The 27,656-nt window shown below is 44.8% G+C and overlaps 2 protein-coding genes across 7 annotated transcripts in view; one reads left to right on the top strand and one right to left on the bottom strand.

Annotated features, from left to right (window-relative positions):
• The window catches only part of LOC307206522 (uncharacterized protein), a 156,439-nt gene that overhangs the window by 62,960 nt on the left and 65,823 nt on the right, over positions 1–27,656 (bottom strand). The window lies entirely within an intron of this gene.
• KEL (Kell metallo-endopeptidase (Kell blood group)) lies at positions 1,215–27,537 on the top strand. 6 transcript variants are annotated; one of them, XM_079959374.1, is made up of 20 exons: positions 1,215–1,372; positions 1,663–1,809; positions 3,169–3,203; positions 3,779–3,911; positions 4,728–4,931; positions 6,214–6,338; positions 7,213–7,359; positions 8,137–8,202; positions 10,396–10,584; positions 13,139–13,284; positions 13,597–13,726; positions 14,409–14,519; positions 16,704–16,802; positions 17,900–17,977; positions 19,275–19,378; positions 20,392–20,502; positions 20,836–20,903; positions 22,535–22,701; positions 24,470–24,565; positions 26,123–27,537. In XM_079959374.1, exons 4-20 carry the CDS (start codon positions 3,830–3,832, stop codon positions 26,297–26,299), a joined length of 2,100 nt encoding a protein of 699 aa, XP_079815500.1. In that variant the 5' UTR covers positions 1,215–1,372; positions 1,663–1,809; positions 3,169–3,203; positions 3,779–3,829; the 3' UTR covers positions 26,300–27,537. The 6 variants fall into 6 exon arrangements, with proteins under 6 accessions (XP_079815500.1, XP_079815498.1, XP_079815499.1 ...); XM_079959372.1 differs by lacking the exon at positions 3,169–3,203 and having other exon boundaries at positions 6,217–6,338; XM_079959373.1 differs by lacking the exon at positions 3,169–3,203 and having other exon boundaries at positions 10,417–10,584.

Raw genomic sequence — 27,656 nt, 5'->3', positions numbered from 1 at the left:
TTAAGAACTTAATCCGTTCTTAACCTGAAACTGTTCTTAACCTGAAGCACCACTTTAGCTAATGGGGCCTCCCGCTGCCGCCGCGCCGTCAGAGCACAATTTCTGTTCTCATCCTGAAGCAAAGTTCTTAACCCGAGGTACTATTTCTGGGTTAGCGGAGTCTGTAACCTGAAGAGTCTGTAACCTGAAGCATCTGTAACCCAAGGTACCACTGAACAGAGATAGGCTACCCAAATGCTGTATTTAATATTGTTTTTGGACAGTATGCATACCCTCAAACATTTCTCTGATGGAAATAGGGACATCCTATTCATCCTATAGTGTTGGAGGAGACTCTTGAGAGTCCCATGGGCTGCAAGAAGATCAAACCTCTCCATTCTTAAGGAAATCAGCCCTGAGTGCTCACTGGTAGGACAGATCGTGAAGCTGAGGCTCCAATACTTTGGCCACCTCATGAGAAGAGAAGACTCCCTGGAAAAGACCCTGGTGTTGGGAAAGATGGAGGGCGCAAGGAGAAGGGGACGACAGAGGACGAGATGGTTGGACAGTGTTCTTGAAGCTGCCAGCATGAGTTTGACCAAACTGTGGGAGGCAGTGGAAGACAGGAGTGCCTGGCATGCTCTGGTCCATGGGGTCACGAAGAGTGGGACACGACTAAACGACTAAACAACAACAACAACAAATTCAATCATCATCATTGTCTTTATTCCCCACCCATCTAACTCAGTTGTCCCAGCCACTCTGGGCGTCTTCCAACATATATAAAAACATAATAAAACATTAAATGTTAAAAAATCTTCCCTACACAGGTCTGTCTTCAGATGTCTTCTAAAGGTTGAATAGCTGCTTATCTTGACTCTGGGATTGCATAACTCCATAAAGGAGCCAGGATTTTTGTTGGGAGAGCAGAACCTCAGTTTGCTATGTATCTTTATTGATTTTTATAGATTTAGCTGCCCCCCCTTGGCTACGCCCATGACTCCATACCCTCCGACATTTCTTCAATTAAAATAGGGACATCCTAAGGAAAAGTGGGACATTCTGGGATCAAATCAGAAACCAGGGCGGCTTCTGTAAATCCAAAACTGTGCCTGGAAAATAGGGACGCTTGGAAGGTCTGGGTGATTGCATTTAGCTAATTACCCCTGCTTCTAGGGGGAGTGGAGGAGAAAAGAAGGATCAATGGAATTCACACCTCCCATTTATTCCTACTTTGATTATTAGAAGTGGCCTGAGGGCCCCATTGTAGCAGGTTGAAACAAGCAGCGTGCAGCAGCCCGTATATCAGACCGAAGCAGGCGCATGAAGCTGCTGCAAGATGGGCAGGACTCAAGAGGCAGCAGCAGGATAGTGTGAGCCACGGGCTGCCAAGGTATGAACGTCGAATGTTTGTGACCCACAAGATAATTGTGCACGGGAAGGAGAGAGGCAGGCAAAGGCTGCATGCAGTGTTGAACCCATCCTCACACAATGGAGTTATGCTGCAGGAAGAGGAAGGAAATGGTGGGCAGGGAAAATAAAGTGGCTAGGACCTGCTGCATGTTCCAGGAGGAAAGGGTGTTACAAGGGGAGGGTTGGCAGAGAAGCTTCCCAGTTCTGCTTTCTTGAAGGATGTTATTTTGACCAACCCTCTCTGCCTCTCCTCCTCCTTTGTGCCTCCAGCTAGGGAAGGAAAGGCAGGCTTTGTCTCTGATCTGGAATGATATTCTTTGCAAGCCCTTGAGGGGAAGGTGGAAGGAAGGAAGAAATCTCCAGGAGCACACATTTCGCTAAAGACTCTACAGTGAAATCATGAGGACTCCACAGCAGGTAGTACAGAAGCCAGCTTTTCTCTCTTTCTGTGCTTTTATTGTTTTTACCCAATTGCATTTCCTCTTCTGTTTGTGTATCTTTCCCAGCTAGTACATGTCTACGTGCTCCAAAATAACTTGCGTCAGGGCTTAAAATGGCCTTTCCTAGACTTCTGACATTAAGATTTTACGTTGCGAGTTTTGGAATGCAGAATTTGAAATTTCAAAACAGTATTTGTTTTCAGCATCCCGATCCACATGTCAATAATGAGTTTTGTGTGCCAGGCCCAACTTTTTAGGACAGATTAATTAATGATTAAGATGGTAGTGCATTTGAACATGTACAGAATGCCGTTCCATCCCTCCCCCTGGATCATCTACAACCATACTAGGCCAGAGGCCTCTCTTTTTAGAAATTAAGCAATGGGTATTCTTAGAATAGTTTTGCTCCAAGAGATATATGAATGCAATGTTTTCTTTACTTTTTTAAAAATTTGCCACTTTTTGTTGATGCACCTGTGCAGTCATTATAGAGTACAGTGGTACCTCAGGTTACATACGCTTCAGGTTACAGACGCTTCAGGTTACAGACTCCGCTAACCCAGAAATATTACCTCGGGTTAAGAACTTTTCTTCAGGATGAGAACAGAAATTGTGCTCTGACGGCGCGGCGGCAGCGGGAGGCCCCATTAGCTAAAGTGGTGCTTCAGGTTAAGAACAGTTTCAGGTTAAGAACGGACCTCCGGAACGAATTTAGTACAGTACTTAACCCGAGGTACTGCTGTAGTCTATTAAGTTTCCTTATGTCCTAGTTTTCCAAAGATTTGATTTATGTCAAAGATGCACTCCAACTGTCCCCGTTTATCTTGTTTCCTGGTACCAGTCTCTTGTAGAAGGCTATAACTCTTTTTCCGTTTGGGAAGATGCCAGAAATACCTTTTAAGAATTTTGTTAGCAGGCACACACATGCACTTGAGTTTTCCAGGTTGAGCCTGCTTTCCCAGGTTCCTTGATGTTAGATATTTGAGTGGTGGGATAGCTGCATCTTGACTCTGTACATGTTCTCACACATACATGGTTACAAAATTCCAGTTTCCTGCCTCCCACCTTACAAAGTAGGGCCTTATCTGGACAATAAATATTGTTGCTTTTTATATGGTATTGCCAGATGACCCACGGTGGATTGTATTGGATATTAAATATTGCATTACAGTAAATGCCTTTGCATTTTAAAATGCAACTTTCAGAATACAGGATGGAAATTCCAAAATGTGCAATTGCGGGAGAGAGAGAGCTCAGGCAGCGATCCTTGGGTATGAGAATGGGGTTTTAGAGATTCATAAGGGTATCCATATTTTCTTCTTTGGAAATGTTGCAGGGCGAGTATGAAAAAACTGCAAGTTGCAACCCAAGGTAAGTTCTGGAAGTCTTGAAATCATTCAGATCTCTGTTGGGGCTGTTTGCAGTGCACTTGGGCATTGCTAATATTCTGGAGCTATTTATTTCTCCAAATGAGTGAAGGTACAGAATGGGTCACATACGGGAAACATAATTTTTACATGAATTTGGACTTTTCTTCCTTAAATAATAAGAATGTAAGAATGTCACTGTGCATCCTCCCCCCCCCCCCCCGTAGTGCCTTATCACAATTCTGGATTTGCATGAAATCAAGGAAGGGTTGGGGAGGAAAAATCAATGCAGTTTGCACAACAACAAACTATTGCATGGGAATGAGAAGAAAAGACCTTGAGAGGGGGAAAGTGATTGTTTAAAGCAACGGCAGAAGTTTGAATGAAGCAGAGGTGGTGATGATGATGATGATGATGATATATTGTTCTAAAAAGTGATGTTCCAAACACTGTAAGCATTCATGTAAGCATTTTCATGAATACATTCTATGTGATTTGAAGAGAAGAGCACAACCACATCCTATAAGTGAGAAGAGGTGATGGCTCTGTTTTCACATACTTTTTTTCTTGTAATTTCAGGCATATGAGGACTCAGGAGCGGTTGTGAAAAGACATCAGAAAGCCAAAATCATGTTCCTTTGTGCTCTGCTGTTCATCACTTTCCTTGGCCTCCTGCTAGTCATTATCTTCACTGCTGTTACACGTAACCTAGGTACTAGAATACTTCTTCCCTCTGCCTTTGTCAGGGAACTGCCATCGGAGCCAAGGGTTGCGCTGAGGCTCCCTGATGATGATGCTGGAGAGGGAACCAGCAAAGGGAGAGAGGACGCTTCCGCTGGGGAAGGAGATAGAGGTGACACCAGGGAGAAAGGGGAGTCTGAGGGAGATGCGGAGAGAAGGCTCCAGGACTCTTCCAGTGGTACCAGCGGGGAGAGCACAGGACCTCCTCTGGGGACGCCCACTCTGCGCAGACAGCTTTCGCGCAGAGAAGGGAGACGACGATTGGGTGTGAAAGAACTCTTATGTTGGAAGAAATTCAGGAAACGCCCACTGACGGAGTCTTCCCCCCAGCCTGGGGGGAAAAGTTTTGTCCAAACTACTCAGCCTGGAGCAGTTTGCGCTTTACGCACAAGCAACCCCACACCCCATTACAGCCTTAACTCATTTCTTGTCCATACAAGGGATTTCCCCTTATCACTTGTTCGCTCCCTTTGAAATGTAGGCAGCCAGTGGCTGGGACCAGTGGCTGTGTCCACATGTAATGCTAAACCATGGCTTTAGCACAGTGTTGGGGAAGCTGGGGCCATCCAGAAGTCATTGGACTACAACACCCATTACACCTGACCATTGGCCCTGCTGGCTGGGGCTGATGGAAATTGGAGTATAACTGCATAGTTCCTCAACCCTAATTTAGTGCTATATTGACAAGTCAGCACAAATCTGAGCAAAGCATCGATTTTGCACACTCCCCTGTCCTCCTGACGGCCACTGCCTATCTCTGCTAAACATTGTCCCTGCATTTCTCCAGAAACATGCAACACTACAACATGCCTTGCGTTCCTGCTGAGGTTGCTGAAATCCCACAACACCACCATTGATCCCTGTGATGATTTCTACAGCTACACGTGTGGCAACTGGGAAGCTAACCATACGCGGGGGCTAAACATGCCCTTGGTGAATGTCTTTGATGTGCTCTTGGAAGAAAACCAGCTGATCATGAGGCGGCTCTTAGGTAAGGAGAAGAGACAGATGGTGGCTGCTGTGTTCGGAATCCTTTACTATTGTGGTGGGGGGTGAGGAACCTATTCCAATAAGACGTGTCAAGACATCATCCATCACAAGAACACATATGCACCACTAGCACTAATAATGTTCACCCTATACCATCACAAGAAGGTTCATCCAACTGGTGCATCCATCCATCATTAAAAGAACCATACCTTGCGCAGAACCATTTCAGATGTTAACTTTTGATGTGGTAATGCCACCACTAGGTAACATTTTTCTGCTGTTTCGATGTGCTGAACCAAAATGTACTTTAAGGGGAAGGGGGGGTTGTTTTTAATATATACTGAGCACATGTCACTATACATGCCCATATATCCATTCCTTTTAAGTCCTGCTTATATTGATTCCTGCTGCCCCCTCCCCCCCCCCGATGTCTTCCTCACTGTCAAAAGTTATATTGCATGTTTTGCAGTTTAGGGACTTGCCCTTTTTTAATCATGGAACTGTGCAAAGTGTTGGCCACGTTGATTGCACTATTCTAAGTAAATGGCTAGAATTCTTATAGCTAATAAGAAATTGCTAATTAGTTCTACACTACATTTGAAATTCAGCCCCATCATTACCACCACTGCATTCTGGTCCTCGTTGCCCTTTTAGCACTGTCAGGTCACAAAACTACAGGGACAGTAGAAGCCACAAGTGGCAAAATTCCCCATCAGGGTCTAGACTTCAGAACTAGCAATGACACGTCCCCATACCTTCCTATTGCCTTCTTGCCAATGTAGTATGCAGCCCATCTTTGCTATGTATACTATATAAAGGTAAAGGGACCCCTGACCATTAGGTCCAGTCGTGACCGACTCTGGGGTGGCGGCGCTCATCTCGCTTTACTGGCTGAGGGAGCCGGCGTACAGCTTCCGGGTCATGTGGCCAGCATGACTAAGCTGCTTCTGGCAAACCAGAGCAGCGCACGGAACAGGACTGAGCAACAGGAGCTCACCCCATCACGGGGATTCGAACCACTGACCTTCTGATCGGCAAGTCCTAGGCTCTGTGGTTTAACCCACAGCGCCACCCACGTCCCTTTGTATACTATATAGACAGAGGCAAAAGAAAGACTGGCCAAGAAGCAGGATGACTAAGAGCGGCATTGGTTCTGCCTCATGATCAAACTGCCAGCATTGCTGTTTCACTGCACATTTTATCTTCTGCCATCTCCAGGATAATTTGCTCTGCTTATTAACTTCCAACCGTATTTTGTATGTTACCTGCCTTCTCTTCCTCAGAAGAGCCACACCTGGGGTTTAACAGCTCAGCAAAGGAGAAAGCCGTACAGTTTTACACCTCTTGCATGAATACAGAACAGATTGAAGCTCGAGGGGCTCAGCCTCTGGAGGAGCTCATAGATAAGGTGATGACTGCACACAGATGTGCACATATACCCCCCCCCCTTGCACAGATATGTCCTTGAACATATCCAGGCCCATCCTCTTCCTACCAGCAGTAGAATAAAACAACAAGTAAGTTGGAAAAGTTCAACTCATAAACAACCTGCATCTCACGTCACTAATGAGCTGGTGATTGTTTGGTAGGTTGTCTCAATACAGTAGCACCTCGGGTTACAAACTTAATTCATTCTGAAGGTCCATTCTTAACCTGAAACTGTTCTTAACCTGAGGCACGCTTTCGCTAATGGGGCCTCCTGCTGCCACCACACCGCTGGTGCACGATTTCCGTTCTCATCCTGGCGCAAAGTTCTCAACCCGAGGTACTACTTCCAGGTTAGCGAAGTTTGTAACCTGAAGTGTTTGTAACCCGAAGCGTTTGTGACCCGAGGTACCACTGTATTCGTTTTTGGCATGTATCCATAAAACACCAGCATTCCTTACAATGTGCCCTATCCTATCTTTCTACCCTTATTTCCTGTTATATCTCAAGTTGAGGCTAATACACTTTTTGGCTTTTGCTCTCATTTGTCCTTGTTACCTTTATCTCTTCCCCTCCTTCAGCGCCTCCCACTACTGAAATTTAGATTGCAAGACCTTTGGGAAAGGATTCTCAAGTTTGGGTTTTTGCTAACCTGCAAAGTGTCATGCACATTGATGGTGCTATACTGTAGTAATCACAAATCTTACTATCTTTTTCTGTAACTGATAAACTGTAACTGATAAAGTGATCATAACATTCACATCAGTCAAACATTGATTCCTCATATATAACTCAGGTGGAATTTATTCAAAATTTTGAAAAACAAAACCCAACTCTCTCATTTTGTCTTTGCACAGATTGGTGGCTGGAATATCACAGGAACCTGGAAGGAGACAGATTTTAACCAGACTCTTCAGATACTCATGGGAAAATACAATACATTCCCTTTTTTCAAAGCCTATGTGGGACCCAATGCCTCTGATCCAAGCACCAATATTATCCAGGTAGAGAACACCAGCAGGCAAAAGTTAATTGTCAGAGTTGGATCATGAGAAATGCAGTCATACAGGGGAACATTTTAAGAAAGTCTGCTGCCTGAAATCCTGCAGAGATGCTGCCAGTCAGTGCATGCTGTGGATGGGCAGCGTTCTGGATCTGTTTTGTGTTTTAGAGAAACCACAAATCTACCAAACTGAGCCAAGTGCAAAAGACACAGAGCTAGAATTAAAGAACAAGGCACCACTGACTGGTCACATTCAGAGTCTAGCTCTTTGTTTTTAGTACCCAAGTTGAACTGAGCCCACAAGCCTTTCACCCAACACTACTTCTGCCTTCATTTCAGCAGCCTTTAAACAACTGCGAATCAGAAACCAATGAGCAGGTCCAGAGCTGTCTACCTTTTGGTGCTGTCCAATACACAGCCAAGCATACAGAGCACTGGGAAAGTACACGTTGTGGTACAATTTGGACTTGAGTTGATAAGGGAGCACTGGGGCAGATCCCACTGTATATGTGTGTGCAATGTGCATACACATCAAATGGCCACCTGTGCAAATGCAATTAAAAACAGCATGCGCTGACATGGTAGACATTTGCTGCGGGCCCTGCTGTTTCCATTGGAGGGATTTCCATAGAGTTCAATATTCACCGTATTCCCCTCCCCTTATGAGTTGCAACTCTGGCATCATTAAACCCACACAATCTTCTGGCTATTGGGTTTTTTTTGTTACCCCATCTATAATGATACTAATATTTATTCTGTCCATGTCTTCCTATCTCAGATTGACCATCCAGAGTTTGAGCTGCCTCCAGAAACACAGTTCAAGAAAAAAGGGACTTATTCCCAGGTAAAAAGTCCTACATGACAGTTGGGTCACTGGTGGAGTATTTCCACAGCCAGCCTTCATTGGTGTTGTATGAGAAACCACTGTTTCGAAAGTTATGGAACTGCTGAGAATTGAGGAAGTGTATTTGCATGTGCAAACATATCCTGTGGGCATGGACGTAGCCAGATTTTTTTGGGGGGGGGGGAGGGGGGACAGGCCTTTTGTTATGGGGGGGCACCCAATATTATTATTATTATTGATTTAGGGTGGCAGCTGCCCCTCCCTGCCCCCCTTGGCTATGCCCATGCCTGTGTGCCAGGGCTGCTAGTCTGGAGATAAATAGAAATTCAAAAAGCAGCACATTTGGGGAAATCAGGCCAGAGTCAGTTTGGCCTTTACAGGGCCAAATAGAACTGGATCAGCTGGGGATGTCACCTGGTGGATCTTGTATCTTCAGTGCCATCTTCTGGCCATCAGCTGTGGCAGTGCTTGAAGAGCCGGAGGTGGGATGCTAGCTGCTCATCATTTAACAGGTTGACTTTGTGGCACAGAAGATAAGATGCTGGGGCCCCACCGCTAGGAACTTGGTTTCAGACCCCAGGCTACATATGCTATATTATTATCTATTTATTTTTACCCTGTTGGGACTCAAGGAAATTTGCAGATATAAACAAGATAGAAAAATCCATCGTTAAAATGCAATTAAACACTGGCAGAATTTAAACTATATACATCTATAAAATCTGTTTAAAACATACCAATAATGACAATTAAAAACAGCACAGCACTCGCCCTGGAATTAAATGCAGCCAATTCTCAAAAGTCTGGTGGAAGAAGGAAGTCTCTTCGCCTGTCTAGCTTCTCTAGGGAGGGAGTTCCAAATTCTGGGAGCAGCTATGTTCCCTCTCTTGTGACCCCCCCCCCAAAGCATGTCTGGGAGGATTTCGGGACCAAGAGAGCGGCCTCCCCTGAAGATCTCAAAACCTAGGTAGCTTTGTATGCAGGAATACAGTGGTGCCTCGCAAGACGAAAAGAATCCGTTCCGCGAGTCTCTTCGTCTAGCGTTTTTTTCGTCTTGCGAAGCAAGCCCATTGACGGCCTAGCGGATTAGCGCTATTAGCGGTTTAGCGGCTTTTAGTGGCTTTTAGCGGCTTAGCGGATAAGCGGATAAGCGGCTTAGCGGCTTAGAAAAAGGGGGGGGGGAGGAAAAAAAACCCGCAGGAACTCGCAAGACATTTTCGTCTTGCGAAGCAAGCCCATAGGAAATTTGTTTTGCGAAGCACCTCCAAAACGGAAAACCCTTTCGTCTAGCGGGTTTTCCGTCTTGTGAGGCGTTCATCTTGAGGGCACCACTGTATGGTCTTTCAGGTAGCTTGGAACTAAGCTGTGTAGGACTTCATAGGTCACAACCTTCCCTTTGAATTGCGCCCGGAAACAGATCGGTAGCCAGTGAAGCTGTTCTCACAAGGGAGTCGTATGCTCCCTATAACCAGCCCCGTCCAACAATCTGACTGCAGCTCTTTGCACTGGTTGAAGTTTCTGAGCACTTTTCAAGGGCAGCCCCACATAGAGCACATTACAGTAATCCAAACATGGTGAAACTAAAAGGCATGTGTCACCTTCCAATGTCTGCATTGATTCAAATTATCTTGGCCAGAGAAACCTACATTATATTTAAAAGTGCTTAATCTTAAGTATAAGGGATGCGGGTGGCGCTGTGGGTTAAACCACAGAGCCTAGGACTTGCCGATCAGAAGGTCGGCGGTTCGAATCCCCGCGACAGGGTGAGCTCCCGTTGCTCAGTCCCAGCTCCTGCCAACCTAGCATTTCGAAAGCATGTCAAAGTGCAAGTAGATAAATAGGTAGCACTCCGGCGGGAAGGTAAACGCCGTTTCTGTGCGCTGCTCTGGTTCGCCAGAAGCAGCTTAGTCATGCTGGCCACATGACCCGGAAGCTGTATGCCGGCTCCCTTGGCCAGTAAAGCGAGATGAGCACAGCAACCCCAGAGTCGGCCACGACTGGACCTAATGGTCAGGGGTCCCTTTACCTTTAATCTTAAGTATGGGTTGAGTTCAAGGATAGTGGATAGTAAAGGTGGATAGTAAAGGGGCCTAGGGAGGGGTAGGAGGTATCTGAAGAGTTTTATACTTTGGTCTAATGGATCAAATGCCTCAGAGATGGAGATTCTGTTTGACAGCAAGGTTTCGTTTACAGGTTCTGCGTTTGTACTTCCAGTACCTCACAAAGCTAGGACACCTGATGGGAGGGCGTACAGAAGTTACCACCACTTACATCGCCTTGGCATTCTCCTTTATCTCCAACCTCCAGAAGGCAGTTACGCCCTTGAAGATGCGAAAGGAAAAACGGATGCTATTTTACTCCACTACCATCAAGGAGCTGCAGGTATATATACATCCTGCAGCCATACATGGCGCTGTGGTCTAAACCACTGAGCCTCTTGGGCTTGCCGTTCAGAAGGTCGGCGGTTCGAATCCCCGCGACGGGGTGAGCTCTGTTCCAGCTCCTACCAACCTAGCAGTTCGAAAGCACGCCAGGGCAAGTAGACAAATAGGTACCACTGCAGCGGGAAGGTAGACAGCATTTCCGTGCACTCTGGCTTCCTCCACAGTGTCCCATTGTGCCAGAAGTGGTTTAGTCATGCTGGCCACATGACCCAGAAAGCTGTCTGTGGACAAACGCTGGCTCCCTTGGCCTGAAAGCGAGATGAGCACCGCACCCCATAGTCTCCTTTGACTGGACTTAACCGTCCTTTACCTTTTAGCTTTTAGTGGAGAATAACAAATATGTCAGGTGGTATTCACCTAACAAGTCCCATCAACAGATACTGTACCCTGCACAAGAATGTCTGGTTGCACAATGCAACTTTCTCTTCATGTATCCCAGTGCCCCCCAAACTGGCTTGCTGTATGTGTGTCCGGAGAACTCCAGAACAGTATGTGGGGGGAGAGGGCAACATTCAATCTGGCAAGCTGAATTTCTAATGGCACATTCAGCACAGTGTGTTGTTGAATCCCTCCCATCCAGTTCATCATGGAGATCTGATGAAGGCTGCCCTTACAGGACATACTGGTCTTTTCCCCCTGAAATGGTTCATTTTTTTGTTGTTCATGAGTAATCTACCGTATTTTTTGCTCCATAGGACACACCTTGTTTTAGAGGGGGACAACAAGAAAAAAAAATGCCCCCTCTCTGCTCAGCGCCCCTTCAGCGAAGCGGCAGGAGAAATGGAGCCCCTTACATTTCTCCTCCCGCTTGGCTGAAGGGGCGCTGCACATCTCTCCCTCTTTGCTGAAGCCAGGAGAGTCTGGCTCTCCCGGCTTCAGCGAAACAAACCTGAAGCCTCCGGAGCGCAGCGGGAACTCGCACTGCGCTCCGAAGGCTTCAGGCGGCTATCCCTGAAGCCTGGAGAGCGAGAGGGGTTGGTGTGCACCAACCCCTCTCGCTCTCCAGGCTTCAGCGAAAGCAACGCGAAGCCTCCGGAGCGCGGAGGGAGCGCTCCCTCTGCACTTTGGAGGCTTCGCGTTGCTATTGCTGAAGCCAAGGAGCCTGCATTCACTCCATAGGATGCACACACATTTCCCTTTAATTTTTGGAGGGGAAAAAGTGTGTCCTATAGAGTGAAAAATACGGTATATTATAATGCACTAGGAGGTTTTTGAAATGCCTGACAGTGATCAGTTGAGTCTTCTTTATATCATAGAGAGGCAGGCTAAGTAGAAGGGTGTCTGGTTGCCACGGAAGGAGAAAGAGAAGAAACGGGTCTGGGAAAAGGAGGAGTCAGAGGCAGCCTTCATTCGAAAAACTGGCGTTAAGAGGCATACAGTCAGTGGAGGAGTACTACTGCCTTCATGCCTCTCTTGTGGGTTTCCCAGAAGCATCTAGCTGGCCACTTCTAGATTAAAGTAGCACCTCGGGTTACAGACGCTTCAGGTTACAGACTCTGCTAACCCAGAAATAGTACCTCAGGTTAAGAACTTTGCTTCAGGATGAGAACAGAAATCGTGCGGCGGCGGTGCAGCAGCAGCAGGAGGCCCCATTAGCTAAAGTGGTGCTTCAGGTTAAGAACAGTTTCAGGTTAAGAACAGACCTCCAGAACGAATTAAGTACGTAACCAGAGGTACCACTGTAGAAGGATCTTTGGTCTGCTTCAGCAAGTTTCTTTTGGTTTTGCACTCATTATACAGTAAGCCTGCAAGTTACGTGCATTTAACTTGTGTGCATTCAGCTTTATGCATACAGCATAATAAATATAAATATAAATATAAATATAAATATAAATATAAATATAAATATAAATATAAATATAAATATAAATATAAATATAAATATAAATATAAATATAAATATAAATATAAATATAAATATATAAATGGGGGTGGGAGGGAAGTGGGCAGGGTTCTGGAAAAAAAATGACTTTGGCAATCCTGCCTGCCATTGAACCCAGTGGGTTTTGACTATATGTTATTTTGGCTTTAGGCACAATCCTTGGAGGCTAACCCTGGCATAAGTTATAGACCTACAGCATCTTACTGAGACACTTCCCAATAAGATTTTCATGTTCTGGTTGTGAGGGTTGGGTGGGTGCTTTCTATTTTATGGGTTTCATCCAACTAAATTCTACTTACAGTAGAGTAGACCCATTAATAGGCCTGAGTTTGTCATGTCCATGCACTTCATGGGTCTCCTCTGAGTAGATTTCCGTTTACCTCTCCCATTTGCCCCTACAATGAAGTATGCACTATTGAACTTTCACATGAACACGGGCATAGGATCTGATTGCCCATTCCAGTGCATGGCATGTTCTTCATTCATTCATCCACAGTGTGAGCCTTTCACTTCAAAAACCATTACTAAGCAATGCTTACTGGGCATTTTGTAATTCTTCCCCCCCCCCCCCCCCGTAAAATCATTTAATTCTGTTTGAAACTCTTTTAAGGAAAAGGCTCCTGCCATTGATTGGCTGTTGTGCCTCCAGGCTGCTTTCTACCCAGTGCAGCTGAACATGTCTCAACCAGTTGCTGTGCATGACATGGAATATTTGAAAGGGATGTCGCAACTAATTGGAGAATGGCGGCACAAAAGGTGAGGAGCTGGTGTGTGGTACTACACAGTGGTGTGCAGTGATTTTTTTTGGTAAGGGAATAGTTAGGGCCAGAAGTACTTAAAACCCATTCTCTTAGGGTTCTATTTTTTTGGAAAAAGAGGTGCTGGAGCTCACCACGAACTTCTCCCTTCTTCTCTTAGAATGGCAATGGCATTCTGGAGGTGCTGGAGCTGAGCTCTGGCTGAAAAAAGCTCTGCTCATACCTGTGCCTTCTTTTTCTTGCACATTTGAAATGCATCTCTGATGAAGTGAACCGCACACGTTCTATTTTATTTTTTATTTTTTTGCAGGGATGTACTACAGATCTACATGATACTCTATCTGGTTAGGAATCTGTCCCCAGCTCTGGACAGACAATTCGAGGAAGCTCATCAGGAACTGACAGACAAGTTGAATAGTAGGGCAACAAACTCAGAAACGGTGAGCTTAGTTCCCTTATCTCCCACATTTTAACAATGAGATGGAAGTTCCGCTTAGAAACTTCCACTTGGGCATTAGGGGGCATTGGCGCTCAAGGAAGGGACGAAAGGCTTAGCCACACTTCCTGTTGTCCCACTGCTTTCCCCCAGGGAAAACTGCTCTTTAGTGCTCAGTTGGAGCAAACAGCTATTTCGGTTTTCCCAGATAGATGTTTGCTCCAGTTAGTACTAAGGAGCAGGTTTTTGCTCAGAAAGGGGCAGGGCAAGGGGAAAACTGCTTGGACCCATGTCTTAAAAATGTGCGTCAAGCAGAAAACCACCTGGACCCATGCTTTCTAGGGACAACAAAAGCGGATGTGTGGAGAAGCCCCAAATGCAGAACTTTTCAAGGAACCGAGGATCATGGGTTGAATGGGGCCACAGAAGTGTGTGTGTGTGTGCATACATGCAAAGGGGAGGGGGCATTTTTGATTCAGCATTTGCTCTCGTTTTCCCAAGCTAGATATTTTAATGTCAGCGTTGTAGGGGCATGGACAGCTGCAGCAGACTCTTGGGTAGCTCTTATTCATCTTTGGACTTATTCAGGAGAGCTTCCCAGTGAATTGTGCCATGTGTCATCTCTCTTTCTTTCTTTCTTTCTTTCTTTCTTTCTTTCTTTCTTTCTTTCTTTCTTTCCATTTTAGGTAAGAGCTGAGCGTTGGAGAAAATGCCTACATGAGACCAGCATGTTCTTTGGCCCAATACTTGGGAAGATGGTTGTGCAGGAGATTTTCCCCCAGAAGGCCAAGGATCTCGTAGGTATTCAACAATGCCAGACATAGATTCGCTTTCCTTTATCCTGCTGCCCTTCTCGCCTAATATCCTACCTAAGTGCAATGGCTGCTCTTGACTCTTGACTGATCTGGGGGGGGGGGGACACATTCTGGCAGGGGGAATACCGCTGGAGAGGAAGGAATTCACACCCACTACCCAGTAGTGATGTATGGAAGTAAAAGCTGGACCATAAAGAGGGCTGATCGCCGAATAATTGATGCTTTTGAATTATGGTGCTGGAGGAGACTCTTGAGAGTTCCATGGGCTGCAAGAAGATCAAACCTCTCCATTCTGAAGGAAATCAGCCCTGAGTGCTCACTGGAAGGACAGATCCTGAAACTGAGGCTCCAATACTTTGGCCACCTCATGAGAAGAAAAGACTCCCTGGTAAAGACCCTGATGTTGGGAAAGATGGAGGGCACAAGGAGAAGGGGACGACAGAGGACGAGATGGTTGGACAGTGTTCTCAAAGCTACCAGCATGAGTTTGACCAGACTGCGGGAGGCAGTGGAAGACAGGAGTGCCTGGCGTGCTCTGGTCCATGGGGTCACAAAGAGTCAGACACGACTAAACAACAACAACAATAACTCTATGCCAACCATGGTTTAGGGTCACCTTGATTACTCTGCTCCCAAGCATCTACATCTCCCAGTCTTGTTTTTACAGCATTTCCTTCTCCTTTCCCCTCTGCTTCATATCTATTCTTTATTTCTAGCTGAGCTTCTACAATCTCTCCATCTCCTGGCTGTTTCACCTGGGCTTTGAAAACCTGCCTGGTTTTCTCTGCCCACTCGCAAATCCCTCCGTGCATCTCTTATTGCTTGTTCTGGTGGTTCCTGTATAACTGATGCAGGAAATCTATGTCTAGATAAAATATCTGTCCACAGCAACGTTATCCTGATGTGAGTCAGCTGTGCTGCCTTTATGAGGACAAAGGGAAGTGCACAGTGGGTTCTGCCATTGTTGATGGCTCTGGAAGGTTTTAACATTGTATGGTAGGCCAGGCCATGTGGGCTGATATAGTACAGTATGATGTTGAATGATATTGAATTGATGAGGCAGGTTAACGATCTCAGTAAAACAGGGTTCATTCCCCTACAGCAGTAGATAGGTTCTATGCTTATGAGAACATTTTATTCTTTTGCTAGTTATGCTGTTTCAAATGTTCCTTTTATATTTGACTTCACTCAGAAATGCTTTCTTTTGAAAGGTTTAAGATAAATTTTTTTGTTGACTTTGCTAAATGTGCATTCTACAGCTGACCTCCTCTGTCGTGGTTTTTAACAAATGTTTAGGATATTTTAGTTTCCTGTTAATTATGTTTGAATGGATGTTAACTGTCTTTAAATGTATACTTTATATCTGACTTTCTTCAGTAATGCTTTGTTCTGGATTGTTTTGATATTTTAATTTAGGTTGTAGACTGCTTTGAGATTGCCCCCCCCAAAAAAAAAAATATAAAGCAGCATAGAAATTAAATTAATAATAATAATGTCAGTGACACATCATTTCTATAGCAATGCCTTTGGCCGAACCATAGTTTAGGGTTATGTGCAATGGGGAGCCTCAGAATTATGGCTCCCCATTTCCTCTTCCTGTCCAACATCAAGCTTTTGCTTCCATTTTGACTAACCACCATTTTTTGTTATGTATGAACCCTGAACTGATGTTAATGTTCACTATGGCTTAGGGAAACAAGACAGGATCAGAAATGTTTGGCGCTAGTCAACTTAGTTTTACTTAAAGTAGACCTATTGGAATTAAGAGCCCTAAGTTAGTCATGTTCATTTATTTCCCTGGGTCTGCTCTGAATAAAAGTTAATTGACTATGATTTAAAGTTAGCTTCCCTCTCCCCCCGAAGATTAACCACAATTTGTCCAGGTCTGTAAATAATTATAGTTATAATTATAATGTTTTTATTATTTATACCCCACCCATTTGGCTGGGTTTCCCCAGCCACTCTGGGCAGCTTACGGAATATATAAAGCAAACAGCAGTTACATGAAAACTGAAGCAAAATCTTCCAGTCCTTTCCTCGCAGCTGCATGGGCGGCTCGTGAACCTGATGTTTGTTCATGTAACACTAAACTATGGTGTAGCATTATGTCTAAATGCAACTGATGTGTTTCCTTAATCGTGCGATTTCCGTACTTTCTCTGGCCAGGCTGAGCAGATGTTCTCTGAGATCCGAGATGCCATCCACAGCCATCTGGATCAAGTGGAGTGGATGGGGAGTCAGGCCCACCAAGCGGCCAAGGAGAAAGTATGTATGTGTGCCTGGATGACTATCAGGGCTAAGGTGTGGGTATGTGGCTTCAAGAGAATCCAAACCTGGAGAACAACCGTGTTCTCCAACTCAAAGTCCTTGAGATCAGTGGTTGGGCCACAGATGGATCCATGAATGTAGCAGGCAGAAGGGTTACTTTACTGACAAGTCAAGAGATGATCAGGCTCCTGGTATTTATATTAGTCCTCGCTAGATGTCTACTAGTCACAGGGACTGATGTTGCATACTTCCTTTTCTTCAGTATCTGAGCTTGAAGCTACATAGCCCTAGATTGCTCACCAGCCTAAGTCCCAGCAATGGACTCTTAAGGTCTTTGCTTCAAGCCCCACAGTCCTTGACAGAGGTCTGCGTACTGCTGAGTTTGCATTATCCATCTTAGTGAAGGGATATGGGAGGTGTATTCTGGAGCAGGCCTTGAGTAATAGTCACATATATAAATCTCAGGAGGAAGAATTTGTTTACATTCCACAGTCATTGTCAGGGACTGGACTGAAGAGGAGGAGGAATGGTGGAGATCGCCCTCCCCTTCTCTTGTAGCTTCCAGAGAAGGGGAAAGCAGTATCAAATTACAGTAGGGCTCTGAGGAAGATCACAGCTCAGACACAAGCGAACAGCAGAGTTGTGAGGTGTTAGGAGAAGGGGAAGGCAGAGCAGCCAGCTGACACGTCACTGGAAAGCATAACTGACGCCCCCTTCTCCCAGAACGCAGCATTCGTTAAGAGTGCAGAACACGGCGTTCGTTAATTGGGAATGACTGGATTTCTTTGTCTCTCACCGTGGTGACTGAATAAACTCATTCGTGTTAAGTTGTGGGTGAACATATCAGACGACACAGTGATTCTTCAAACAGCTCTTGTTTATTCACAGGCCAGGACAGAACTGAACTGAAGGGTTCAGCCAGCCTGCTTATATAGAGCTCCACTAGAACGCAACAGTAACCATTTTCTATAACTATCCAATCACTGAACGTCACTTCCAATCCCTTATTTGCATATGTGGACCTGAGTGAAAACTATCTACCGTATCCCCCTGCTGGCCCAGGGTGAGAAATAATAATTTTCTTGTATTTTTAGATTTATAGCCTCCAGGTGGAGATTGGCTACCCAGAGAGCATCCTCCAAACAGATGAAGTTAACAATGAGTATCAAGAGGTGGGTGGATCAAACATTGCTTGCAGTTCCATGATATTGCCTCCTGAAAGATGGTTTCCGTGGTACAGGAAGGTTTCGGTTTCACTGCCCTGGAACTCTGTTTCACGCTTCTCCAGTGACATTTGAATCCAGCCTGTGGCTACTGTCTCATTGGCTCCTCCCCAAGAGAGATGTTTGACATTTTCCTCAAATACTCCTCAAACATTTTTTATGGCGTCTGCCGTACCTTCCCACCCACATATACACAATAGGATGCTAGATCTGGGGCACTGGGGGGGGGTGCAAAATGGTGGCCAGGCTGCCAACACAATTAGGGGGAAACAAAGAAGCCATGCTGCTGCTGCTGCTGCTGCTGCTAATGGTGAGAGATCCTCTAGTTAAAGTTTCAAATCATACAGCGCAAGAAAAACAGGGAGTGGGCATATTTTGTTCATGTGTGGTTGGATACTCCAGGAATTTACAGTGGATTTTTATGGAAACTTCAACTAGAGGATGTTTTTTGCTTGGATCCTAACAGTCTGGTGATTGGAGGATTTTCTCACAGTATTTGCTTAAATCAGATGAACATGAAACCATATTCAGACTAGCCTGCCTGATAGACTGCGTACTCAGGTTCCACACTGGAGCAGCTAATCTGCTTATTAATATTTCCCTTATGAGTGAAATATGTTTGTCAGTTTACAAAGCAATCCAAACCTGCAGTTTGCTGTGCAGAGTAGGAGTTGGACAAGGCAGTGGGGTCCTTCTGGCAGTGGTGTGTGGGTGTGTGTCTACTACCATGGAACACCTGACTGTGCCCATTTAAACTATTTGATTGAAGCTACTGCAGGTGATATTCTCACTAGCATGTACTCTGAAAATGGAGTGTTGAGGGGGGGGGGCTAGTCAAGGATCTGCTGAATCCAAAGTCAACCCAGCTGCCTGCAAGTTATGGAAATGGGCCCAGTCCAAGCCTCCTCATTGCACCAACCTGCAGCAAGAGCTGCAAACCAGAGTTTTCATCCACTATGTAAGCTGCCCACCAGGGTTTGGGATTGTGCCCTTGGGGTGCTATTAATCCACATCAGGTTGTTTTGTCCTTCTTCTGCCTGTCTTTCAGTCACTATTTATATTTTATTATTGTCTTCTATAGTTTTATATTTTGCCGTATTTTAAAATGACTCGTCTACAATATATTCAATAAACTTTTAGTGTGTTTTTAATGCACCTGACTTTTACATTTTGTCTGTGTATTAAGAGTGCCAATAAATTTTGTTCCATCTCCCCTTCTAATCCTATTGCATGATTTTTCCTTCAGCTGGAGATTTATGAAGATCACTTCTTCCATAATGTAGTTGCCTGCCTGAATTCTCTGAGGAAGAGATTCTCCCTGAGACTCATCAATCCCCATCTACAGGATAAGTATGTTCTTCTTGTACGATGAAGGAGAGATTATGTGGATGCAAGGCAGACAGTGATTCATAACAAGGAGAAGTGACTTTGCTCCATTCAGTCCCTTCTCTGTTTTGTGGATTCACTCCCATTCTACGTGTCTTGTTTTAATATGGAGAGTTTCAAAAATTAATTGCAGGACTGGCACATCACAATTTGCTACAGCATTAATTATGCATCTTTGCACTAATCCACTAGCACATATATGTGGTAGCATCGAGATCTTCTTTACACTGTAAGCGAACCAATGTACATGTGCGGTAGCTGGCAAAATCGTAGTTCATGCTCCGTGGTCTGAAGAAAGTCCAGCAGATTGCTAACTCAGTAGTGCAAGATCAAATAATTTGGAACTTCCAAAAGCAGCGAAGTCATTCAGATAGGGCTCGTTTTAGAAACATCCCTGAATCAGATATACTTAATGACTTAACACTTGGTGGCAGGAAGGGGAATATGAGAGAGGACTTCAGTGAAAAATTGTCGCATATGAGATAATTTCCAGTGATATGAAAGCTCCCATGATAGCTCATTCACAATTGCAACTCATCCCTTGGTGTTTTGGCTATAATGTAATGAGTGCATCTCTTTTTGAACCAGTACAGTGGTACCTTGGGAAGCGAACAGGATCTGTTCTGGAGCCCCGTTCGCATCCTGAACGCAACGTAAGATGCGACGGCGCATCTGTGCGTGCACGGGTCGCGTTTTGCCGCTTCCGCGCATGCGCGTGACGTCATTTTGAGCGTCTGTGCATGCACGAGCGGCGAAACCCAGAAGTAATGCGCCCCATTACTTCCGGGTAGCTGCAGAGCGCAACTCGAACACGCTCAACCCGAAGCACATTCAACCCGAGGTATGACTACTACAGTGTTACTACAAAGGTGAGGCCCATTGAGTAGATCAGGAGGAACGAGATACGGAATAAAAATCATAGCCCTAGTCATTCCTTCCTTCAACACCATCTCTTTTTTTAAAATGTTCTATTCCAGTTGGGAAGTTCCCCCGTGGTCTGTTCATTCATACTATTCACTGAGGCGACACGCTGTCGTTTTCCCTGCTGGAATGTTCCGCAACCCTTTCTTCCATACCGAATTTCCCAGGTAAGGACTAAGTGGCGCAGAATTGCTCGCAGAACTGCTGCCCTTCCATTGCACTATGCTGCAAATAGCTGTTTAAAAAACAAAAACCTGCCAAAGCAGTTTGATCAGAAAGTCTAGTGAAACAGAAATGTGGGCACAAATAATGATGGCTCTTCCCAAGCTTATCTTCAGCAATCCGGAAAAAAAATGAACCTTACTTAGAATATGGAGTCCACGGGGAGGGAAACAATGCCTACATCCCTTTGCTGATGTTTTGCAGGCTTCCCACATAGTCAGCCTGTAGATTACAAGCCATGGAGGTTTCGCTAAGCCCTTGTCTTGTGCGTTTTTCAGCGCTGTGAACTTTGGAGCCATGGGGTTTTTCATGGCGCACGAACTGCTGCACTCCTTCTACGATTATGGTATGTAGTGGGGGGCATTACAGATAATCTGCTGCACCTTCCGTTATTTGAACTTGTGGGGTCTTACTTCCCTAAGTGCCAGAACAACTCATTATTGCCCAGCTATTCTGTGTGCTGAAACCCAAGGCACCAATTTCTCAACTGCAAAGTGGCTTTGGAAGGAGGCAATTTTCATTGGAGAAGTAACAGGTAGGAGGGAGGTGCTTAACCCTTCTACCAGCAATGCACCCTCAGGTTTTGTTTGCCCCTTCCACCCATTTACAGCCTCCTCTGCTCCAGCCATGTTCATTTCTTCACCAATGTGGACCTGGAACCCTAGCAGTGGGGGAAGGAGGACCCTAGCAGGAGAGGGAAAGGGAGAAAGCAGCTTTCTCCTGGCCATTACACGTTGCCCCTTCCCAGTGCTGCTTTGCAAAGGAGAAGTAGTAGCCGAGGCTTAAGTACATCGGGTAGCTAGCCAGTGAGCAATTCTTAACCAAAAGTGTAAAATGCAAACTGAAGTTAAGACAGAATTTAAATCTACTGAAAATCCCAGCAAGTTCTGTATTGACTCCGTTGCCTCCCTTTTAGTTGAAACCTAATAATAATAATAATAATAATAATAATAATAATAATGTATTATTTATACCCCGCCCATCTGGCTGGGCTTCCCCAGCCACTCTGGGCGGCTTCCAATAAAATATTAAAATACAGTAATGCATCAAACATTAAAAGCTTCCCTAAACAGGGCTGCCTCCAGATGTCTTCTAAAAATCTGGTAGTTGTTGTTCTCTTTGACATCTGGTGGGAGGGTGTTCCACAGGGTGGGTGCCACTACCAAGAAGGCCCTCTGCCTGGTTCCCTGTAACTTGGCTTCTTGCAGTGAGGGAACCACCAGAAGGCCCTCGGCGCTGGACCTCAGTGTCCGGGTAGAAGCAATCCAGCTCATGTCCCAATCCTTAACCCATCCTAAGGCACATTTAAAGCTGCCCTATTTTGGTACTCACAACCACCTCAATTAAAGGGAGGAACAAAAATAGGATGAATGAGATCCTCCCCCCCTCCCCGGCATCTTCCATTTTTGATGATGTTATAATAACTGAGCTCTGAATGGTAAATGGTTTGTGTAGACTCTATATTTGTATAGGACCAAGGACAAACGAAGTCCGGCCTTGACTTGTTTGTAACCACATAGATGATACAGTCCCCCCTACCTCCTTTTTAGGGACTGTAGAGTACAGAGCTTATACATGTGGGTCTTGCTTTACCAACATTCACTATGAAAAAATCACTTAATCCAAACATGAGCAATTAGTACCCAAAGTTTGCTACACACACTCCACATTCAGATAACCAAGCAGGGAACATTTTTTCCTTGTTTGCCTTTCGCTGGTTGACTGAGGAATGGAGGGAGGGAGGGGGAGCGATCAAACAATTCAGAGAGCATTTTTTTCTGGGCTTTGCTGGTTTATTTTGGCTTCTGGAGGGCAAAATTCCATGGTCAGGTACGCATTAATAATTTCCCCATAGGAATTAATGGAAATCATGGACTCATTATGTGAACTCTAGCCTAATGAACGATTCCCAGGGAACACATTGCTGGTGATCACCACTTGGGACTTAACTATCCTGGATTTCCTTTCGGTTCACAGTGTTACCCGAGAACTGTCTTGCCTGTGATATGAAAACACTGGCACAACGTAAAGACTGTCTTGTGAAACAGTACGAGAGCTACTCTATGAAGGGCCACAGCATCAATGGCTCTTTCACCCTCCTGGAGAATGCAGCTGATACTGGGGGACTTGCCATGGCTTACCAGGTACCAAAATCTGATAATCATTAGAGCTTGCAGGTACTCCTCAGTCCTCACTTGCAGCCACCATGCTGTTTTCTCTTTCCACGTATCCTTGTTGCCACTGTCTCTTAGGTGGTCTTCTTCACATCACTCCACTATGGTCCACCTCGTTTCTTCTTTTATATCTTCTTGCTAAATCCATTTGAACTTACCATATTTTTCGCCCTATAGGACGCACCGGCCCATAGGACGCACCTAGTTTTCTTGGGGGGAAATAAAGGGGGAACAATTATTCCCCCCCCCAGCTACGGCTTCAGTGCGCCCCGCGCTCCTGGCAGCAGGCTGCTATCCACAGGGCTCCCCAGGCTTGCTGATAGCTTCCTGAAGCCTGGAGAGCTAGAGGGGTCGCTCCCCAAGCTTCAGCGAAAACCTGCATATTCACCCCATAGGACGCACACAGATTTCCCCTTCATTTTTTGGAGGGGGAAAAAGTGCGTCCTATAGGGTGAAAAATACGGTACCTTTCTTAATTGTTTACCCCACAGTGAGTAGGTATTTGTGTCCCCATGCTTTCATGGATGATAATTTATCATCTTAAGCATGTTAGTGCCTGCTCTCAATGATGTTGTCCATTAGCATTTCTGCTAGATGTTTCCCCTTCAGCTTAAGAAAAACTGGGTGGGGGAGATTTTCATGCGGAGAGACAATTTCACCCAAGTACACGTGTTCAGTGGTTTGGGTACAATGCTCTCTTGGAGTGAAAACTCCATGTAAAATACCAACTTCTTTCTAATTTTGAATATTGTCATTTTTAGTCTTTGTTTTTAGATCTTTTTCTGTTCTGTGGTGTAAATTGCCTTAAGACTGTGTGGTCTAAGGCAGTACATTGCTGTTGCTGGCATCCGCCTGTCTTGAGAGACAATGGAGTATGCCTCCAGGGGTGAAGTCAAACTGCTGCCTATACAGTCATACCTCATGTTACGTTTTTTCAGGTTGCGTCCCACGGTTACCCAGAAGTACTTTCCAGTACTTCTGGTTACTTCTGGGTTTCGCCGCTCGCACATGCGCAAAAGCGCTAAATCGTGCTTCACGCATGCGCACAAGCACCAAATCGTGTCTGCACCTGCGCAGATACGGTGCTTCAGGTTGTGGACTTTTCATGTTGCGAACGGGCCTCTGGAACGGATCCCGTTCGCAACCAGAGGTACCACTGATAGTAATGATGATGATGATACAAAACAAAGATTGATTACACTGGGCAAGCTTATATGCAGATGTAATCAATAGAACTGTGCAAAAGGGATGGAGCAGAGGAGAAATGGAGAATAAACCTGTAAAACTTAGCTAACAGTGTGCTATTTCTCTCTCTGCCAATGGGCACTCTCTCCCTTGCGGAAATGAGAGGTCATAACAAGGGGCTCTGCAATGATGCTGGGACCTCAGATCTTCCATTTCCCACTGGGCGTCTTCCAGCCAGACCAGGGAAGAGCAGAGTGCAACTCAGAAGATCCGGTGCCTTTCTGTTTATGGCAGGTGTTCCCTGCATAAAAGTCCCTCCTGCTGCAACAGGTAGGGGAGGAAGACAACCAGAAGGATCGAGGAAAGAAGAGGCAGGAGCAAACCCCTGCAGAGTTTCTTAGTGCATTTCTCAGTAACCACTGAAGTTCTCTGGGTGTCCCAGTGCAAAGCAGGTTTCTCATTCAGAGGATGCTGTTGGAAAGTCATGCTTGAAATAGGGAAATGTATTTTGAGATTTGTAATCGATATTTCTTTTCTCTCCTGTTGCTCACAGGCATATAAGAACTGGTTGGAAAAACACAGAGAGGTGAAGAAGTTACCTTGGCCTGAGGTCTCACACCATCAGCTCTTCTTCATCAGCTTTACCCATGTAATGTACCCTTTGCTACCTTTTCTTGTTTCCTCTGTTTTGCTCTGGCTGGCTTTTAGCTACATCAGTCCCATCTCAGCTCTCACATCCTTACACACTGCCTTCATGCTTTTTGGAAGTGAGTGCGAAACTATTTTTTGTAGGGCAACAGCAGTCGCTCTGGGCTTTTAAAGCTTCTTTTTGCTTCCGATGTAGTTTGAGAACAATTAGAAGAGGCAGTATTTTATATGATAAAAATATTTTTTAAAAAATAGTACAACACACTAAAGTCAGAAAGGAATTAATTTCACTTGCTTTCCACCTCTTTACTTATCTGAGAGTCACTGCATCAAATGTAGTGGGGTTTACTTCTGAGTAGATCTGCATGGGATTGGGAATTCTAATCTGAGGTAGTTATTGTGAAAACTGAAGCAGGGTAATCTTTATTCCAGATTAGTTAATGTAATGCAGAAAACATTTTGTCTGCCCATTGTCAACTCTCACTCTTCCCACCACTTGCATGAAGCTCCCCACAGATTACCCTTGAAAAAAATGTGGTCCTCGACAGAAAAAAGTTTGTCTACTTTGGACCCATACAAGCCACTGGACTTAACAACATTTATACATGGGTGTTTTCCACCAGTGTAGGTTTTGCTGCTTAGAGCTGACTTAACATCTTTTTGAGTAATAATAATAATAAATTTTATTTATATCCCGCCCTCCCCAGCCAAAGCCGGGCTCAGAGCGGCTAACATCAAATGTATAATACATTAACATAAACCCAGTTACAGATAGGTAGCCGTGTTGGTCTGCCATAGTCAAAACAAAATAAAAAAATTCCTTCCAGTAGGACCTTAAAGGCCAACTAAGTTAGTTCTTAGTTAGAACTAACTTAGTTGGTCTTTAAGGTGCTACTGGAAGGAATTTTTTTATTTTGTTTTGACATTAACATAAAATCAGACAATCAATTAAAATACATCCTCAAATCAGATCAGGATCAGAATAAAATCCAATCAGATGGCAACCCGCAGATTAGGGTTGGGGACCTTAAATGCTCACCAGGCCCAACTGTTTGTGCTGAATTTATATGGGCCTGTGAGAAAAATTGGGAGGCCACTTTCATGCAAGTTCTTATGAAAGGGGAGAGGGAGTCAGACTGAACCCCGACCAAAGGCCTGGCAGAACAGAGTAATGTTTGAAGCCTGACGAAAACTTGTTTCTTTGACAAGAGACCATGGTGGAGCAGATAACTAAAACGAACATGGACAATTGCCCCTGTATAATATCACCCCAAAGAGTTGACAATTATTTGGGTGCTTCTCTCAAGGCTAGACTTTCCATGTAATGCAAAATAAGACCTTCATTCATGCAGCTATCAGGACGTAAAGGTCCTACTTTACGTTACATGGAAATTCCCCAAGCCAATTTGCTCTAGAATATGTGTGGTTCCGCTGCCCCCAAACTTTCTATCCCACAATGAAAGCTGAGCGGAAACGTGACCTAGAGGAACATGGAGGAGGAGAAATGACTCACTTGTTAACCACAGGTCAATTATTCACACCCCTGTCTTCTCTGCAGGCAATGTGTGGGCACCAGAGCCCCAAAGGACTGCAAAGCTTCTTGCACAGAGATCCACACAGCCCCCCGCCACTCCGTGTCCTTGGGTCCCTAAGCAACAGCGAGGATTTCTCCAGGCACTTCCACTGTCCAAGTAAATCACCAGTGAATCCAGCTGTGAAGTGCCACATCTGGTAAAAAAAAAGATGCTGAAGAGCATGTGGGACTGTTGGTGCAAGATGATGGAGACAGACACTGAGGGCTCATGCGGATTCAGTGGTGTCAGCAATGTGCGCAGCAGCCACTTACCCCATTCCTTCCATGTGCAATGCCCCTTCTTCCTCCGTTACGTCCATCCAAGTGGTCAAGGTGGAAGAAGATTCCACCATTCCATCAAGAAGGAAGAGAATACAGAGAATATACTGTGTTGCAGAAATTTGCTACTTCTTAAAAATAATAATACCCTCAACGGCCTTATGGCAACTTGGAACTGAGGAACTGAAGATCAGTTGACAAGTCTCTGGTGACTGTGTTTAGTGGCTCTTTTCCAATCAAAGATGAAAAGAACAGTGAGAGACTTTCTGAATAGTATAACCCGTGCTATTTTTCTAGAAAAAGAAGTGTCGGAACCGTGAACGCCTCCTTTGTTCTCTTATAATGGCTATGGCGTCCACCTGAGAGGTGCTGGAACTGAGTTCTGCCAAATTCTGGCTAAAAAAAGCCCTGACTATAACCACATGGAACAATGAGACACTAAGATTCAATTCATGTCAAACATAGCTAACCGTAGTTTAGACACAAACCATGACCTAGTTCTTGGTGCCACAGGACTTGTTGTTTTTGCTGTGATAGACTGTCTACCCCTCTCATTAAGGTTGTAAATCTGTGTTTGTACTACTTCAGAATGCAAGCAAGGGTTTGTGTGACTGCTTATTCTCCATACAAAAATTTATTTCCATATAGAAAACCAGAACAGAGTTCCATCTTGCCTTCTCCTTTACACGCTAGTTTCATAAATTCCGGGATTATTCTATATTAAAGAGTATTCCATCATCGAAGTCTGAAGTCGTACACTGAGCACACAAGTTGACCACTTCATTGAGAACTAGGCCTGCCATGGTTTGATCTTCTAAAACCCCAAAGGCAAGCCACAGTTTAAAGTTGCTTATTTGCTTTTGTCCCCTCAGCTTCATATGTCTTCCTCCACTTCCATGGTGTAGTGACCAAAAAATGGTGATAGCTATGGTTTGGTGAATTTAGACTGTGCAAAACTATAGTTAGGGAACACCATGGTTTCCAAACCCACTTCAAACCATGGTTTCTAACTCTGGTTTGCTGACTGTTAATAAATTATCATCTGTCAATTTAGACATCGCACCAAAACCATGAAAAGTTAAGGTTTGGTGTGATGTTTGACTTGAACCTAGATGAATGTACATTGTTTCCTAAATGTGTTTTTATTTTATACTTTATATATATATGAGATACAGCCTTAAGATTTTGTATGTGTCAAAGGGAGTGAAATTGTGTTGTCTTTATTCCATCATCTGGAGGC

Source organism: Podarcis cretensis, assembly GCF_951804945.1.
Source record: "Podarcis cretensis genome assembly, chromosome: 17".
Classification (NCBI taxonomy): Eukaryota; Metazoa; Chordata; class Lepidosauria; order Squamata; family Lacertidae; genus Podarcis; species Podarcis cretensis.
Note: the sequence above shows the minus strand (reverse complement) of the source record. Positions and strands in the feature narration are given on the sequence as shown.

Bases quoted from the DNA above. Each gene is read 5' to 3' on its own strand.
- KEL (XM_079959369.1), top strand. The intron at 7,360-8,136 runs GTAGAGAACACC...TTCCTATCTCAG, and splicing joins CAAGCACCAATATTATCCAG to ATTGACCATCCAGAGTTTGA. The intron at 24,566-26,122 runs GTAATGTACCCT...TCTTCTCTGCAG, and splicing joins TCTTCATCAGCTTTACCCAT to GCAATGTGTGGGCACCAGAG.